Source organism: Chiroxiphia lanceolata, chromosome 7 (genome assembly GCF_009829145.1).
Source record: "Chiroxiphia lanceolata isolate bChiLan1 chromosome 7, bChiLan1.pri, whole genome shotgun sequence".
Classification (NCBI taxonomy): Eukaryota; Metazoa; Chordata; class Aves; order Passeriformes; family Pipridae; genus Chiroxiphia; species Chiroxiphia lanceolata.
The window spans coordinates 17,843,171-17,860,352 of NC_045643.1; the positions used below are offsets into that span (position 1 = coordinate 17,843,171).

General features: G+C 38.1%; 1 protein-coding gene across 4 annotated transcripts in view; it reads left to right on the forward strand.

Annotated features, from left to right (window-relative positions):
* The window catches only part of OLA1 (Obg like ATPase 1), a 118,276-nt gene that overhangs the window by 9,317 nt on the left and 91,777 nt on the right, over nucleotides 1-17,182 (forward strand). The window contains exons 1-3 of one of the 4 annotated variants that reach the window (XM_032693283.1): nucleotides 10,720-10,803; nucleotides 11,017-11,119; nucleotides 12,904-13,047. In XM_032693283.1, the coding sequence (XP_032549174.1) occupies nucleotides 11,019-11,119; nucleotides 12,904-13,047 (245 nt within the window). In that variant the 5' untranslated portion in view covers nucleotides 10,720-10,803; nucleotides 11,017-11,018. Of the gene's footprint in view, nucleotides 1-10,719; nucleotides 10,811-11,016; nucleotides 11,120-12,903; nucleotides 13,048-17,182 lie in introns of those variants that run through there. The other 3 variants (XM_032693284.1, XM_032693286.1, XM_032693287.1) reach the window with 3 other exon arrangements.

Below are 17,182 nucleotides of genomic sequence, written 5' to 3' on the forward strand. Positions count from 1 at the left end.
TTAATTATTGTTTTGGTTTGAAAACAAGACATAGCCTGGCTCTTTGCATAACAAAATTAAGAACATGATGAGTCTGCTGAATCAGGGAAAACAACTTGGATACATTAAAACCTTTTATAACTCTTTTTTTTTTCTGTAATATGTATTGAGGTTGATAGAGACAGTAGCTACATACTACTTTTGTTAGTACTGTTCTGAAACAAAGAATGATTAGGACTGGAACTTGCAGATTCAGAATGTGCAGGTATGTTTCTAATCTAAGAGTTAAGAAAAGAGGAGCAGTCATTCAAGTTATTATTTAATGATGGACTGAAACTTGCATTTGAGAAATGACTTCATAACTTACCCCAGATAAAATGAATAGAGAAATACCTTTACCTGGAAGTTAAAAAAATAATAATGTTCTCAACCATTTACTTAAAAAAAAATGGGTATAAATTGACATAAATTGATTATTGAAGCAGAGATACCACTAAAACTGACTGATTCTATTAAGTCTTCTCCCACTTTGTGCTGCAAACCAATCTCATCTTCTCATTAGAATGGTTGGACACAGCCCTGTAATTGAGTGAAGATTTCTTTTCCAGAGTCTGTTAATGTTTCAGATGTGTTTGTCAGGCCATACACCAGTTAGACTTTAACATTAACCAAAAATAATGACAGTTCATTGTTACTGAACTAACATAACACAGTTATTCAAACTTGGCCACCTACCTCCGCATTCCTGTCTACAAAACACTGCGAGGGAAGAAAATTGGAGTGGGATCATAATTTGGCAGATACATATCATAAATTAGCAGTCTTCCCAAGGCTTTTCACTGAACCAGCAGTGCAGCTAAAATAGCTGTCACTGAGGCACCAAGCTCACACTGTAAGGGAATGTAGTAAGAAGAAATCATTAATAAAAACATTATCAAACAGTCATTGATTCTTTGGAAGATTAACTGATGGGGATATAAAAGCATTCTCAGCTGTATGTTTCAGGCTAAATCAAGGTACCAAGGTAAGGAGCATCAATTACCGAAAGCTGCTTGGGTCAGGACCCTGAATGAAGTGTAAAAGCCTGACAACCTTCTCCCACTTGCCCAAGACCTTGGCTGCTTGTGCTCAGGGCAGGACTGTCACCCGGGATCAAATGCTGTGAATCGACCTGTGAGAGAGTGTCTCATTGGGAGCTTGTTTTCTATGCTTGAGAGCTGTGTTTACACTGAGGGGTGAGGTTGTAGGTGTGCCTGCCCCTAGTTCTGTGACCTCTGTTGACGATCATGTGATCCAATCTATTTTTACTTGGCTACCTAGCTTGACCACAGACATGTTTTGTCACTACTGACTTTTCTAGCAATTAAAGGACTAATTCTGGTTACCATTGGCAAACCTGCTTTGCTCTTTTTGCTCAGATATTGTGGGGAAGCTGTTCCCACTGGCCTTACTGCCACGCTGTGTGCATGAGTGGAATTTTGTGGGTGTCTCACCTGCACACCAACTGCTCTGGTGTGAAGGGGGCAGTGTCTCCAGCTCCTGGGCAGTGAGCTGGAGCCGCTAACTGGCACATTTCACATCTTTAGAGAACTTCAAGGAATTTGGCTACTTGTAATTCAAATGAAAAAAAACAGGACACAAACAAACCAGGTTTTCTCTAATTAAAACCACAAGACCCATTTATTTTGGTGGGAAAGACTGTAGCCAATTGTAAATGTCATTATAAATGTTTTTTGAAACAAAGGTTTACTTCTGCAAGCCACTCTGGATCTTTAAGACCTTTAGGCTTTCCATCTGTCCTTCAGAATGAAACATTAATGACTATAATTTAACAGACTATGTTAAAAAAATGTTAATGCTGAAGTCATTGACATACTTGGCTAGTATTTTTTAATTGACATTTTTACCCTTTTACAACTACTGAAGCACTTTGTGGACTAAGTTACTGTGCCACTACTATCAAATAAGGTAGGAAATATTTTATCATATTTTGTTCCTTATTTTTATCCCAACTTATATTATTGCATATTTAAGATTTCCATTGTTCAAACTGGTGAACTGATGCTATTCCTTGAGATTTTAACTTTAAATGTTTCCACAGTTTTGGTTTCCATCATGTATTTGACACAACTCAAATTTAACTAATTAGTACTGAAGTACAACTTTTCATTTATCCCATTTTTGCGGATAGATTTTTAAAACATTTATTCTGATTACTTGTTTATTATGATATGCTACTTCAAATTAAAATGTTGACTTGTTTTAATAAGGATTCTGAAATCTATTCATACATCCTGCATGTAAAAGGCCTAACAAGAATCCTGTTAGTTCCATAACATAGTGGTATTGCTGTAAACATCACAAAGTGATTATGTTTTCACCATTTTTATACAAAGATGTGCAGTGCTAATACTTATTCCTCAATTTCAATATCTTTTTAGAACCACTATTCTGAGAAGTAGATAATGTTAGAAAGAAAGCAAATTATTAATGCAGAGCAGCATAGTCATCAATAGCCTGCAAAATACACTTTAAAAATCAAGCTTTTACAAACATGCCACAGACTCTGGTGTAGCACTGTATGCTCCAAAAGCTGCAGATATATTTTAGAAAACACTGATGAAGCCATTACTGCTTCATCCATTTGTTCATAGTATGTATCATTATTCAAGAAATTTAAGAACAGTAATGATGGAAAATCACACAGAAAGAAAAGGAACATGGACTTTGCCAGAAACAAGGGCTACATTTTTATTCAAGAGGCCCATAATGATGGAAAATCACAATGAAAGGCAGAGATGAAACAGGGATCCCATAAAGGACTGACACACCACAGTGGCACAAGTAGTAGAACCGTCATAGCAAGTGGATAAAAATAAAGAAAACAAAATTAACTAGAGAAGAGCTGGAATCAGGGATGAAGCAGAAAACAGAAACAAATCACAGTAAATGCTGAAGATTAATTTCAAAGAATCTGCTGAGAATGAGTGCAGAGACAAGTTCCATCAATATTAATGAAGCTGAAATAGAACTCCAAACGACCATGAGTATAAAATGGCACACAAAGCATTTTCTTTTAAATAGATTGGAGATTAGATCATAAGACCTTCCCAAAAATGATCAGAATATACACAAAAGATGTTATTATGGAAAAAAAAAGACAAACAATCACAACATAATTAATATATATATAGTTATTTTTTACTATTTATCAGCATGTACATTTATTATAAAAGAATGGATCATAGATGAGATACTCAGGAAAGTAAGAAAAGAAGAGTATTTTTTCATGTCCAATGTTCTACAAATATCTTAAAGGGATCTTGTATAACTTCAGGTACCCATCTTTGACTCTTTTTATTTTAAGCAGTTTAAAAAAGCTAGATACCTCAAATCATTAATAATATGGTCTCCTCTAGGTTCATATAATGTGCAAAGAAATAATATTGCCCACCTTGAAGTGAAAAAAGAATACATATTATCTATAAGTTGGCAGGCAGAGCTCTGTGCAGTCAGGAAATAAACTTTTCTTCCCAAATTACTTAAGCTACCCACTTGCGTTAGACAGACATGACTACAGGCTATGGACCTTTCAGAGATTCTCATATTCTTGACATTAAAAATTTTTGACAACTGGATTCACTTCTTGTCAGATAGCCTGTGGTTAGGAACAAGGTGTCACACTTTAAGAACCTGACTTCTAAAATAGACCAACACAAATATGTAATTTCTCAGGTGATGTCAGGCTTTCTGGAAATTGTAACTGGCATGGCAAATGTCCTAAGACCTCCCTTACTGAGAAAGCAGAGCGAGTGAGTACCTTTTCCAGTAAAGACTGCTCTTCCCTATGGAAGGTCATTGTGACAGGCAAAATTTCGGTGTCACAAGGAAAGAGATACAATCAATCTGTTTCAATTAAACTATTAAAGGTTTTTTTCATCTGACATGAGAGTGGTCACATGTCTTTCTTCTCGTAGCAGGTCACTGATGTTATTTCAGTGCCTTCCCCCAGCTGGTCAGCAGTAGTTCTTCTCCACTTCAGGGTTCTCAATGCACTTGCTGCAAATGCACTAACCTTTCTTTTGCATTGTAGTAAAGATGTGAGGGTCTAAGTAAAGCTATTGAGAGGAATAAAAATACTTTGTAAGCCAAAGCTTTGGTTTAAAAGGGAGACTGGGGTATAAAATATTGACATAAGTGTATAAAAAGATGTAGATTAGATTTGGCAGAAAAATACTTATTTGCAATAGGCCACGCTCTTGTGTTTCTTCAGCAGGACAGAAATTTTACATAGTGGCAACCAGTAGTTAAACTCTGACTGAAAATCCCTCTGCAGAATTTATTTGGGTTTTGAGATCCTTGTTAGTGAAATCTATATCCAAGCATTCATGCTATTAAGTCAAACTTTGGTTGTACCCACAAAAATATTAGGGTTGTGAGACAACAGAATTTCTATGATCATGTTTTATTTCTTAACATGGTCATAATAATCTTTACCACTTGATAAGTAACTTCTCAGTGTTTGGTAATAGGATTTCATTGTCTTTCCATAATTCCTCTGCAGAGCATGCACAGTTTTGTCCTGCTGCGTGTGCATCCTCCAGCCCAGCAACTAGCAGGGCAGGACAGTGATCTCTTCCTGTTACTGACATGAATGTAATTCTCCTTTAGGAAAACAGGGCATGGGATACAATGGGAAGCTGACTGCTAGTAGGTTTATATCAGCTGCACTGGTACCTGAAGAGTTGTCTTGCACCCACCATTATCTGGCAACAACTGTGACGAGGTACCCGTAGAGATGACTGCCAGGGTCTCTGCAATGACTGTGGACTCTTGGTTTATGCTGGCACCACCAACAGTGTTCATTTACAAGTTGTTTCCTAAGTTACAAAATGTCAAATCCCACATTTACAGATGAGAGTACTGCACAGTCGAGAATGGAAGGTTATGAACAACTTTGTAAGTAAATTATGGGAAAAACATTGGTGTTGAGTGAAGCTTTGCTGAGCTTCTAAGCTCTTCTGAATAGAGAATTACAAAGTTACAAAGCAGCAAAGAGGTCCTCTCCTGAATGCACAAGTGAGGCATAATTGCATTGTGACTTTTTCTTATAAATAAGAACGCTACCATGAAATTAAAGAAAAATAATGTATATGTGATCCAAGTTTTAAATTGATTTTTTTATTGGATTTTTATAATATAGTAGCTGAGTTACAAGGAAAAAATGATTGAATTCTTATTATAACCACAAGCATGCAATATCAGCAGTATGCTAGTAGTATTTATGTGTAAACTGAAGCCTTCTACAAAATAAATCTCCATTGTATTTACAGAGGTCGCTGTAATCCTAACATAGAACAGAAACTGTCATCCTACCTTCTCTAGGGGTGTGGTGCTACCACAGCGTTTCTGAATTGGACTGTGGTATACAACCAGCTGCTCATCCTAAACAACATACCTTCAGGAGGCAAAACTAGTTGATTGCTGTTGTAAACTCTTGAAATTTTCATATGCAATCCCATCTTGAAGATGTAGTCTGTATCCCTGTTACCACCTTTCTACATGTACAGGTGTGAGCACTTTGGGGCTTTAATGAATAACCCCAGAGGACATGTCACAGCCCCTTTCTGTGTACTGCACCAGGCTCCACATCCAGCCATACATGCAATTTTTGTGAGAACTTTGGATGACCTGGTAAAGGTTGCAGATTTTCCAGAGTGTAAAGAATTCTTTGCTGTTTTGCAAATGGTGTCCTAACTATTTCCCATGAGTAACTCTTTTTCTCAACTGCTAGAAATGTAGATGAATATTATTGAGCTTTATCTGAACTCTTCATGTTATAAAATACATTACAACCTGACGTTATAAAGTAAAATAAATACAATATAGATAAAATTTAAAACACTTCTAGAATTGCTGCATGATGTACTTCAATATTTTGTTTGGTTTTCATTTTACAGTCATTTTGCACATATGTGATATATAAAACATATAGTTATCACTTATGTAGTATATTAAGAAGCTCATCTTGTTCTTCCATCAAAATACAATGTATCTTATCAGGCTAGAATATAACTGTTCAGCCTGCATTAGGCCCAGAATGAGGTTTATGGTCTTTTTCCTGAGATGACGTTTTTGAGTTCAATTATCCTGATCTCTCAATACTTTTTTCTACTGTGTTCAATATATGAAGTAATTGTATCTATCCTAAAAATGTTACAAACATTGTTGTGCCCTAGAAGAGAAAGATGAAATGTCTTTGAAAGCTAGCAAGAGTCTGCTATTCTTGTGTAGACATTTAGCTGCAACCAGTCAATAATCTAGACTAAATGCCAAATATGTTACTTTAGCTTTCTAAGTTGTAACTTCAAACTTGCACCTCGCACAAAATGGTAGAGGTTAGAGCAAATTATGGAGAAGTTTATTTTCCCTAAGGTTTCTTTCTTGCAGGTATCTTCCAGGCTGCTGAACATGCCCTAATATTATAGAAAACAGATTCAAGAATAAGTCCTTCAGTGGGTTTATTCCTAGTCAGCATTCTTGCAGGGTGGGCTATGGTGGGTTCTTTTTGGCTTGATTTTTGTTTTTGCTGATAGGTATACAGGTATATCCCACAGTCAGAGACAGAACTCTCCCTATTTGTAGGTTAGAGAATCTTCTTCCGTGTTCAGTAATACCCTTCAAGGCACAAGAAGTATTTAATACTTATGTTCCTTTCTAAAACTTAGTTGTTCAACGATCAAGCATCCTGATTAATCCACAATTAAGTGCTGTCATTCACAGCACTAAATAAAATGAAATCTAACCCTTTTTCTTAGACTATTACCATTTATTTTCTTTTAACAGTTCTTTCATGTCTTATGGTTTAATTTGTAGAAAAAAATGATCATGCTAGAATGGTCCTAACTGCCTGGAAGCCTAGAAAAAGCCCTGTATTGCTCACCTCATGATTATTCCCAATTTAAGGGGGTTTTCTCTGTTTTTATTATTATTAATCATAAACCTACTTTTATTTTATATTGGGACTCTCATTTTGCTAAGCTACTGAAATATTCAAAGTAGACCTGTAACTTTTGAACTAAAATTTCATTAATTCACAGGTTATTTCTCCTACTATAAAACCTCTCTCTTCTTGGCTTTCTCTCTCTTCCTATGAGCTAATCTCTTTCACTGTTCTCACTGTGAACTTCTCAGTATGCATTATGTCAGTTAGTGACATTGTCCACATTAAAGTTACGAAATTCAGCTGATATTGCCAGACTCATGATCTAGAAATATTAATAATATGTGGCAGATCAGACTGTTCTGCACTATATGCTTCTAGACTGACAAAGTCTAGGATATTGCAGAAAGGGGTGAGAGATGCTTTATGCCACCACAGCAATCCTGACCAATTTTGGGGCAGCATTAACATCATTAACAATCTGTTACTGGTCTTAAAATAAGGACAGTTACCGGAATACCAAAGCATGAAAATGACTAAATATAAAATGCAAAGAATGAATTTAAGTGTATAAAGAATGGAATAAGGTTAAATTCTCTATGAAACTGCCTGAATCCACAGTTAAAAGGAAAACCACATAATATTTAAAAATATTGTATTCAAGCACAGTTCAGCTGGGTGATGACTACCTTTAAACTTCACAGAACTCGATGAACACCATTTAGTTTAGACCTGCCCTTGAATACTGTTTCTTTTTAGCACTGAGTGTATTTATTACAGGAAGTCATCCAGCGCCCTCCAAGTGGCAGAGACCCAGGTAATTCAGAGTGGTGGTGTGCAAAAGCAGCTCTGTTTTTCTCACCCCCTGGGTTGCACTGAACATTGCCTGGTCACAGCAAGGATCAGGGACTCTGTCTTTATTCTTTCAGTTATACAGAACCACTTATTTTTGCAGTTAACAGTGACTCTGCTGTAAATATATGTTCTGGGCAGCAAAAAGCAAAGAGTATGTTGGTGGCAGAAACAACAAAGTGTTTGTTTTATTACTGTCCCTTAAACATTGTTTTTAATCAGGTAGAGTTGCTCCAGGGCTCTTTGACTTCTGCACATGTTCCAGCTGTACAGTAAGCTGTATTTGTGCAGTACTTCTGTGTTGGAGAGTTGACATTGAGATGATTGCTCTCTAGATTTTTTTTTTTTCCCATTAAGCTTATAAAACACATTTTAAATGTAATATGGTCAAGGTTATTATGGTTTAAACTATGTATGCCAGTTTAAAATGAGGTCTTCACCATTATGACAGATTTGGATAGAAATATTCAGCCAAGTAAGGCAAACCTTGACTTTAAAAGCAACTCAAAATCAAAAGCATGTAAGATGAAGTGTTACATTGCCAAGACTCGATTTCTACCTGAAGGAATCAAATGCTTTGAAGTCCTGTATCTGTATTGAGTGAAGTGGCCATGCTAACAGTAAACTGGATATAGAGACCGGAGGGAGGGCGGGAGGGGTGGGCATTATTACAGTATGTTGTATGAAGAGCATAAATTAAAAACTTATATTCAAACTTGCAAATTTTTGCACACACAGCATTGACTTCGGTACCATATGTAGTCTTATTGAAGTACAGCAAAAGCAGTCAGGATCTTAATTTTGTTTGTCTTCCAGAGTTCAGCTGTTTTCCCCAATCAGAATTATACCTGTTGTAGGCTCTATTATTTGTGTGTACACACACACACTTCTTAATGTATCGAACTGCTTGTGTCTGTATTGTGCTTATGAACTGCTAAGCAAAAAAAGTTAGACTTGATCGGCTGCCAGATAAATACCAACTTTCCAGTCACACAAAAACATTTAGCACAGTTAAATATTTTTATTTTAAGAAGACAGTCAAAAAGTTTATCTTCTGAGAGCTATCATGCCTAGACTGGACAACAGCATTGTCTGACAAAATGTTAGGATGGTGAAAAAATTTAATAAACAGAAAAGCTCCCCAAAAATAGTCTTTCAGACAGTTTATGACCTTATTAATAGAACTAATCCATCCCTTACTGTTGCTGTGAAACAGTCTTGCATAACCCTACTTTCAGGACAAGTATGGATAAAAGTGTCTTGAACTTCAGAAGGGTGGAAAATTAGGATATGTTTATTCCATTCCTGAAAAGGAAACTAAATTTGATTACTGAAGTTTGTAATTTAGGGATGTGAAGGATGCAGGAGCTGCTCTGCATTTATTTATAAATAATTTTTGTTAATTTCAATATTTCTGAATGTTCGGTGTAGTAATACATTAGCTTTATTCAACAGTGAAGTAAGTGTATATTAATCTGAATTAGATGGTTGATATTCTTTTTTTTCTCCTCTTAAATGTGTAGTGATAGATCTTAAGACAGTAGAAAGACCCCATAAGCATACTACCAGCAAGAACTGATTGTTATTATCACTGTACTAACAGTACTAATACTATGCTAACAGACACAGTATTCTCTTCCTCAGCATTATTGTTGCAAAAATCTCATGTCACTGAATTAAAAAGTTGTAATAGCCATTTTTTATGTATAATATCAAATTAGGGTTAGTAAAAGTGTCCTTTCTTTAAAAAAGAAAGAAAAAAAAAGAAGGATTTAAATAAATGGTCAAGATTATATTCCTCTTATTGTGATAGAGATGATATATAATCTGATGATACTCTCACCTTGACTCCTTCACTCTGGTGTTTTTCAAGTTTTGAGAATTTTATCTTATGGACTTAAAATAGGACATGCTATAAGAACAGTTTTTACTGTCTTCTCTCCTTCAATTTTCTTAGCAGGCAACACTTGATGGTGCCTGTCTTTAATAGTTCAGAGAGGCAGAGCCTGAGTTAAAGAAAATGTCTAGTTTTGTTTAAGAGTCCCAGTCTCACTTCTGTAACATTCCAAAATTAATTTTTATAGATTCTAAATGTTTCATCTTTACTTAATGAAATCTCTATTTTATTCCTAGATTATTTTATTAATTTCCCATGTAAATAGTTATAAATAAATCCCAATGTGTTTATAATGGTCTCCTCTTGACGACCATCTTTATAAATATCTAGATAAGCATGAACAAAAATCTCGTGGTGGGTCCAACTACCAGCGCTCTTTTGAATCCCAAAAGCATATGGATGCCTAGGGCGCTTCTCTGGGCACTGGGTATTTCAGCTTTCCAGTGCTTCCTGCTCTGGTGCAGGATTGTTAGGCTGGGAAACAGAAGACCAGGACGCTAATCTAGAGAAGAGGAGGCTCAGGGGTGACCTTACAGCTTTTTACAAGTACGTGAAAGAAGGTTGTAGCCAGGTGGGGGTCGGTCTCTTCTCGCAGGCAAATAGTGCCGAGAGGATATAGCCTTCAGCTGCATCAGGATTTAGGTTGGACATTAGGACAAACTTCTTCCCAGAAAGGGTGATTAGACATTGGAACGGGCTGCCCAAGGTGGTGAAGTTACCGTCCCTCTAGGTGTTTAAGGAAAGGCTGGACATGGCACCGAATGCCATGCTCTGGTTGACAACGTGGTGTTCGGTCATAGGTTGGACTCGATGATCTCAGAGGTCTTTTGCAACCTCATTGATTCTGCGATTTGTGCCCGCGTCCCTGCTCGCAGCCAAGAGCGTTCCTCTTTGTGCCTCAGCGCCTCCCCGCCCGTCCCCATTTCCGCACGGTGGCCCTGAGGGGGCGGGGCCGGCGCGGGGGCCGCAGGGGGCGGGGCGGGAGCGCTCCCTCGGCACCGCCCCCGGCGCGACCTTTCCCCTCGCGCCGCTCCCGGCCAATGGCCGCACGCGGCACCGCCCCTTCCGCCGGCGTGTCCGCGTGCGAGGGTCCACGGGCGCGTTTGCTGCGCGGCGGGGCCGGGCCGGGCCGGGCCGAGGTGAGCGGGACCGCCCGCCCCGCCCCGGCACCGCCGCCGGGACCCCCGGCAGCGCCGCGCCCCCACCCGGCACTGCAACGCGGGCGTCTCTGCGCGGCCTACTGGAGGCGGAGGCCCCAGCTGGGCCGCCGCGCCGGGAGGGGACGGGGCGGGGAGGGTGCGCGGGGGTGTCGCGGGGAGCTCAGCGTGCCTTACTCTGTGCTTTCAGATGCCCCCGAAGAAGGGAGGCGATGGGGTCAAGTCGCACCCGATCATCGGACGGTTCGGGACGTCCCTGAAGATTGGGATCGTCGGGCTGCCGAACGTGGGGTAAGTGGTGGCGGGGACCGGGGAGCGGGGTCCCGGGTTTGCCCCTCGCCGGGCAGAGCGACCTGACGCGGTCTCTGGGTGAAGGCGGGTGGGGATACGAGCTGAGGGACACAGTCCGAGTCTTACTGTTCGGTGATAGACTTCCATCTTTAGCTGGAGCTGCTTACAGGTGGAGCCGTGTAAAACAGGTAGCGAGAGACAGGTATGCACAAGTCTGGACAAGACAATAGTCAAGGATTCAAAGAAAGGACGAGTCTTAGCAATTGCTGACTTTTATAAAACACTATGTGTTTTGCACTTCCTTGCTTCCACTGTTGTGCGTGTGTGATGTATGTTTTCATGCAAATACATAGGAACACGTGCCTGCAAGTTTCTGTTTGGGGATGATGTGCACAGGAATGGATTAATTATTCATAAGTGTCATTAACAGTGAAGAGAACTTCTTTTCTTGAAGCTTCTTCAGAGTTTGTAATGAAACATGTTGTGTAAATGACAGTTTGGGAGAGATGATGGAAGGTGAATCCTTGATTCTGTCATGATTCTCAGCTGTAGTTGTTACAGCTCCTCAGAGGAGCTATACTTGAAAAGGATGATGAATTGATTACTTCGAGAGTATAACTGTGTAACTTTTTGGTATTAATTCATACGTCGTATTTACTAAGAGAAGTTTTCAGTATCTCAAAACTTTAAATCTTTAAAAAATTAGAGGAAAAACCTTTGTGCCATGTCTCGAAGCCATGAGCATTGCTTTCTTGTCTTTTCATCATCATTTATTTTATTTTTCAGGTAGATGCAGGTAAGATGCAGTCCATAAAGGAAATAATTAGGAGTAACACTGTACAGCATGTTAATGGGGATAAATAGCATTTGTGGTTATGTTTTGGTGTAACTTTAAAGAAAATTGTGACTTTTGTGCATGTCAACCATACGCAGGGCAGCGCTCAGTTTTTTTCTTCCCAGTGGCTGAGAAGTTGTGTGCAACAAAAAAACCCCAGCAAACAAATAAAAACCCACAACAATCTGAATATTTATGGTAGAAGATTTGGGAGTTGATAAAGAACGTTCTCTGAGCAATAACTCAAGAATTGCTCTCTTTTGGTGTAATAAATGCCAGCTAGAAAAGTAATCTACTACTTGGTTTAAGGGAAAGTGTTCTCTTTTTTCCTGATAGAGCACTTGTAGGCTTTTCCCACTGATGTTTAACAAGGATGAAAAAGGTTTGGTCAGGTAGAACTGTATCTTCATATGCATAAACAGTTACTTGTAATTGATTAACTGTTGTGGTTTGCTTTCTGTGCCCCTTTTTTCTCTTTTTTGATTGTTGACTTTTATTGCTTAGATACTGAAATTGTGTTACTATGTAAATAAATCTGAAGGAACAATGCACTTGTGGAAAGAGCTGGTGAGTCATGGCAAAACTAGTTCAAAAATTAATTTCAAGCATTCTTATGGGTGTCTCACTTTGTACTTGAGGAAAATGAAAAATGGTCAGTAGGGCTGTGCATTGCTTGTGACTTATATTTGCTAATAGGCATGTGCAATATAGTTACTTGAGGGAATTTTGAAGGGTAGGGAAGAGAGGCAAACATCATTGGGTTTCAGTGAGACACTCCAGATACATATTTAAGAATGTCTTCTGCTAGAGTCAGGGGAATGGTCACTGTCACTGAAGTAAAGGGAAAGCTCAGTATTGCTTTCAAGTTGGAATAAGATGTGTTTTTATCCAGTCCTTTTAAATGCTTCTAAATTGGACTTCTTCAAGAATGTGTGTGTTTTGTTTATAGGAAATCAACGTTTTTCAATGTGTTAACTAAGAGTCAAGCAGCAGCAGAAAATTTCCCTTTCTGTACTATTGATCCAAATGAGAGTCGAGTACCTGTGCCAGATGACAGATTTGACTTCCTATGCCAGTATCACAAACCTCCAAGGTAACTCAAATTCTTAACATTTTTCTTCAGTTAAGCAGCTAAAGTAGTACTGTGGAACTAAAAGTTTTCATAAAAGTTTAGTACCACTGTAATATCTTTTAAGTTTTTACTGACATCTGTTTTAGAATGTGAAATTATGCATTAGAATGTGAAATGTGGATTTTACCTTTCCCATACCCCCAGTATGACTTTTGTTGTATGAGAATGATAAATGTGGGAGCTGCTAGTCACTGCTCAGCACTGTTTGGTGCTTGGTGTTCCTGTCTTTGAAGCTGGGTGCTCCCAGGTGACTTGAAGGATTCTGAAGAGATCTGGAAGATGAACAGTAGTGGACATACCTGACATGTCATGAGGTGTCTAATTTCTAAGATTTCCACCATGTATTTTGTATCATTCGGAATATTGTATATGCTGTAGGTAGCCAATACCTGCCAACATCCCTGCATCCTCGTCCTCAGTCATTTGGCAGGAAGATTTATGGGCAGCCTTTTTTGCCTGTGTCTTTTCTCCCATTTTAATAGGCTCTGCTACTTGTTACTTGATATATTCAGGGATATTCCTACACTACGTCTCTTCTGATTCTATCATTATTCTAGGAGTGTATTAATTTTGTCCCATCAATGGTTTCTGCTGTTGACTGTTTCTGTAATCTGCTCTGTATGTTCAGTGTGGGAATTTTTTTTTTCTTTAAAAGCAAAATTTAAGGTGCTTTCAGAAAACATACTTTAATAAGGACTTGTGAGTCATTAATTTTAGTTTGCAATTACTTGCAGAGGTATCTTGAGTAAAGTGAGTGTACATAAACCATAGGGCAAACTAGCGTGTATGTCTGTGCATTTGTTCAACACCTGGGCCTCAACTTTAGAGCTAGATCACACCCACAATTAAAAAGAAGATTGATCAGTTGCTAATGAAAAATCCATATGCTGACACTTAATTTTCAGGTCCAAACAAGCTACTTCTGTCTGTAATTATTGTGCACTTTTTAAATACTGCATTGATACAAAGCTGTTTGTTTATGGGGATTGTTATAACATGTTATCTTGCTTTTCCTGCTCAAGTCAACATTAAGCATACTTGTTACTGTATGGATCACAAAACCAAAACTGCTGAATTAGAGACAAAACTTTCAGGCTGTTGATTGTGCAGAGATAATGGTGTAGTCTTTAAGTTTTGTTGACAAATCTCTTATAAATTATAGTATTAGTGCCACTCTGACCACTTCAATAATCTCTTTTTCTTCTAACTTAACTATAAATGGCTGTTTCTGAATTACTAATTGAAGTGACAAAGAGATTGTTACCTCTCCCTCACCTGCCTTAGGTCATTTCACCTTACAAGGACAGATGTAAAGATTGTGAATACTTGTACGTGTGTTCTCAGACTTGAAAATTCCCTCCCTTGCTCTTTTTTTCCTCTCTCTCATCACTCTTAAATATTGATGAAAATAGTTTATTTGCTGAATCTGTATTCATTTGATAATGAGCTGGATAATCAGCTTTCATTTGAATGCTTTTTGGCAGTATTTGGTACTTATTTGCCTTTTGCAACCGGACTTGTCTGTCTCACATTGGCCTTTTTAGCCACAGTGCACTTGCAGCAAATGTGGGTAGAGTCCTTCCCAAATCTTTGTTCACGAAGCCCAACCATGATTCTGGTACTTACAGTCAATGAGTGTGGGTATTAGTGGATAGTTATAGCTCCTGAGGTCACTTATGCTGCTTATATGAGTTTAATATTTCACTGTAACAGTAATAAAGCAGTGATAGTGATAATTCAGTAGCACAGTAGCCTGAGGTAACTTACTGGGTTGTTTGGGCTTGTCTGCCTGAGACTAACTCAGGAAGAGAAGGCTACAGTCACAAAGATATGCTACTGAATTGTAATTTAAATGTCTTAATTTCTCTGTATAGTCTTGATTTTGTTCTTCATCTTTATGTAACACGTCCTATGTTAATTTTGTGCTTGTTTGGATTAGTAGACGTAATCCATCTGTGCACGCAGAATGTTTTATAAACAGTGAATTCTCTTTAAATTAGACTCTTGTCTAGCCTCAAGATTTTGTCTTTCAAAATCTAAAGCATTCAGGTTTTTATTTTCCATGTGTTGCACTTAGTCTTCACATAACTGCAGACATTATTGGGGGGGGGAAGGGATGACTTTGTTTTAACTAAAATAATGTATGACAGGCCAAAGTGATCGTGTCTTGGTGCCTGCTGTGAGCCAGTGGAGGGAAGAGCAGGAGAGGGCTGGGCTGGCAGCTGCTGACTGTCACACTGAACTGAGATTGCTGCTGCTACAGGGAGACTGACTATTGCCAAGGATGTTGCTGGTATGAGCTAGGGGCTGTTCTGCCATTGGAGGAAGAGTTAGACTCTTCAGGTACTGTTTATTGCTTGAAGATCCATTCCTCTCTCTGAAGGAGGAGAGCATCAGCTTGGTTGGGACTGATGTGCTACTTGCTAGCTAGTGTGAAAGCTGACTGGTATTACTTGATTGGAAATGGGAATGTTTGTAAATGAAGTCATGTAGGCAACAATTTAGAGACTATTATGCACAGTTAAATCTGTACTTATTAGATTAAAGTACAGTGCCAGAACTTGTAACCTGTGCATTTTTTATTTCTGCAGCAGTTGGATGTATATGATGTATATGTATATGACTGTTGACAGTAGATAAGTTCAGTGATAGAGACTGTACACAGAAGGTGGACTCCAAGAACTTCCAGTAAAAAATGCTATGTTGTTACCAAATGATATAGCTGAGCAAATTTCTTTGAGCTTTAATGTTATCTATTGCTTGCTTTTTGGCATGAATGAAATTGTGGATATTACAAAAAAGAAGAAAACTTAATCTGCTAAAACCAATTCTTAATGCTTGTTATTTTAAGGTCTTTGTTTATATTATGTTACTAATTTAATGTATATATTTATTTGTTTGTGTTATATTTATTGCAGTATTCAGTGAAAACTCATATTTGTTACATTGTGCCCACATGCAGCTTTTTCAGAAAGGAGACTGCTGGTTTTTTATTTTGTTGTCCTCCTACCCCTGTTCCCCCAACACAGGTACTTTCAGGCAGGGTTTGACAGACTAATGTTTGGATTAGTTCCTATTTACTAATTGGAAAGAGAATGTTTTCTTTAGACTGATTCACTTCAGCAGGAACTAAAGCAGAAAGGTGTATTTTCCCCTTCCCCCCAGCTAATTTATGAATCCTAAATAGGTATCAGAGGCTGAGATTTGTTAATTCTAAAATGGAAAAGAGGTGTTTATCATCTGAACAAGTAACTCCTGCAATGAAAATTGTGACATGGAAGCCAGAAACACTTGATCTGTTATCTGCAGTTAATATTTTATATGGGGCATTGTGTCTCAGAGAATAAAAGAACTGAGTGTAGTACATCTAAAATTTTATTAACTTAATAAAGGCTTTAATAAAGTTATTTTCTTGCATTTTTTCTTACAACTTTAATTCAGATGCTGCTTAATCACGTTAAAGTTCGACATACTTACACTAAAAAGTATTTCTAACTCATGTAATTTGAACAAGTGATTTGTGTCATAACTTGAAAGCCTCTGCCTATATGTACCCACTGGGCTTGGCTCATACGGACCTGCCTACTGCCAACAGCTGTAGTGTGCTGTGCCTGACCAGGAGATGTGCCTCAGGGCATTTGATTCAAGCCTGAAAATGATTTTGACTGAGAGGGTGAAGGAAACTGCAATGTCCTCTTTAGTTTATTTATTTTGTGCCCCAGATAAACTTCTCACTGCAAATATTTGCATTCTTTCTTCCTTCCTTACCTTAAGCTACATGATTAACTAAAAGAAATACTCAGGAAGAAGCACTGTAAGCCTAAGCTGACTAATCTACAGCCTGACTGTAAATAGTTACATCTGAAGGACTGTATTGGCTGATAATAATCAACTTGTGTGAAAACATTAGTAAAAAAGGTGATTTTGAAGTCTATGTTTCTACTTCTTCCCTTAGTTAAAATCAAATGAGATTATAAGCAGAAATGAGTAAAGTGAGAAAGAATGAACCAAACTGCTTTAAAACTGTCAATATTTGTTTCATTCCTTGTTTGCACCTGTAAATGGGTGAGTTGTCTTGCACATATGTGTTCACAAA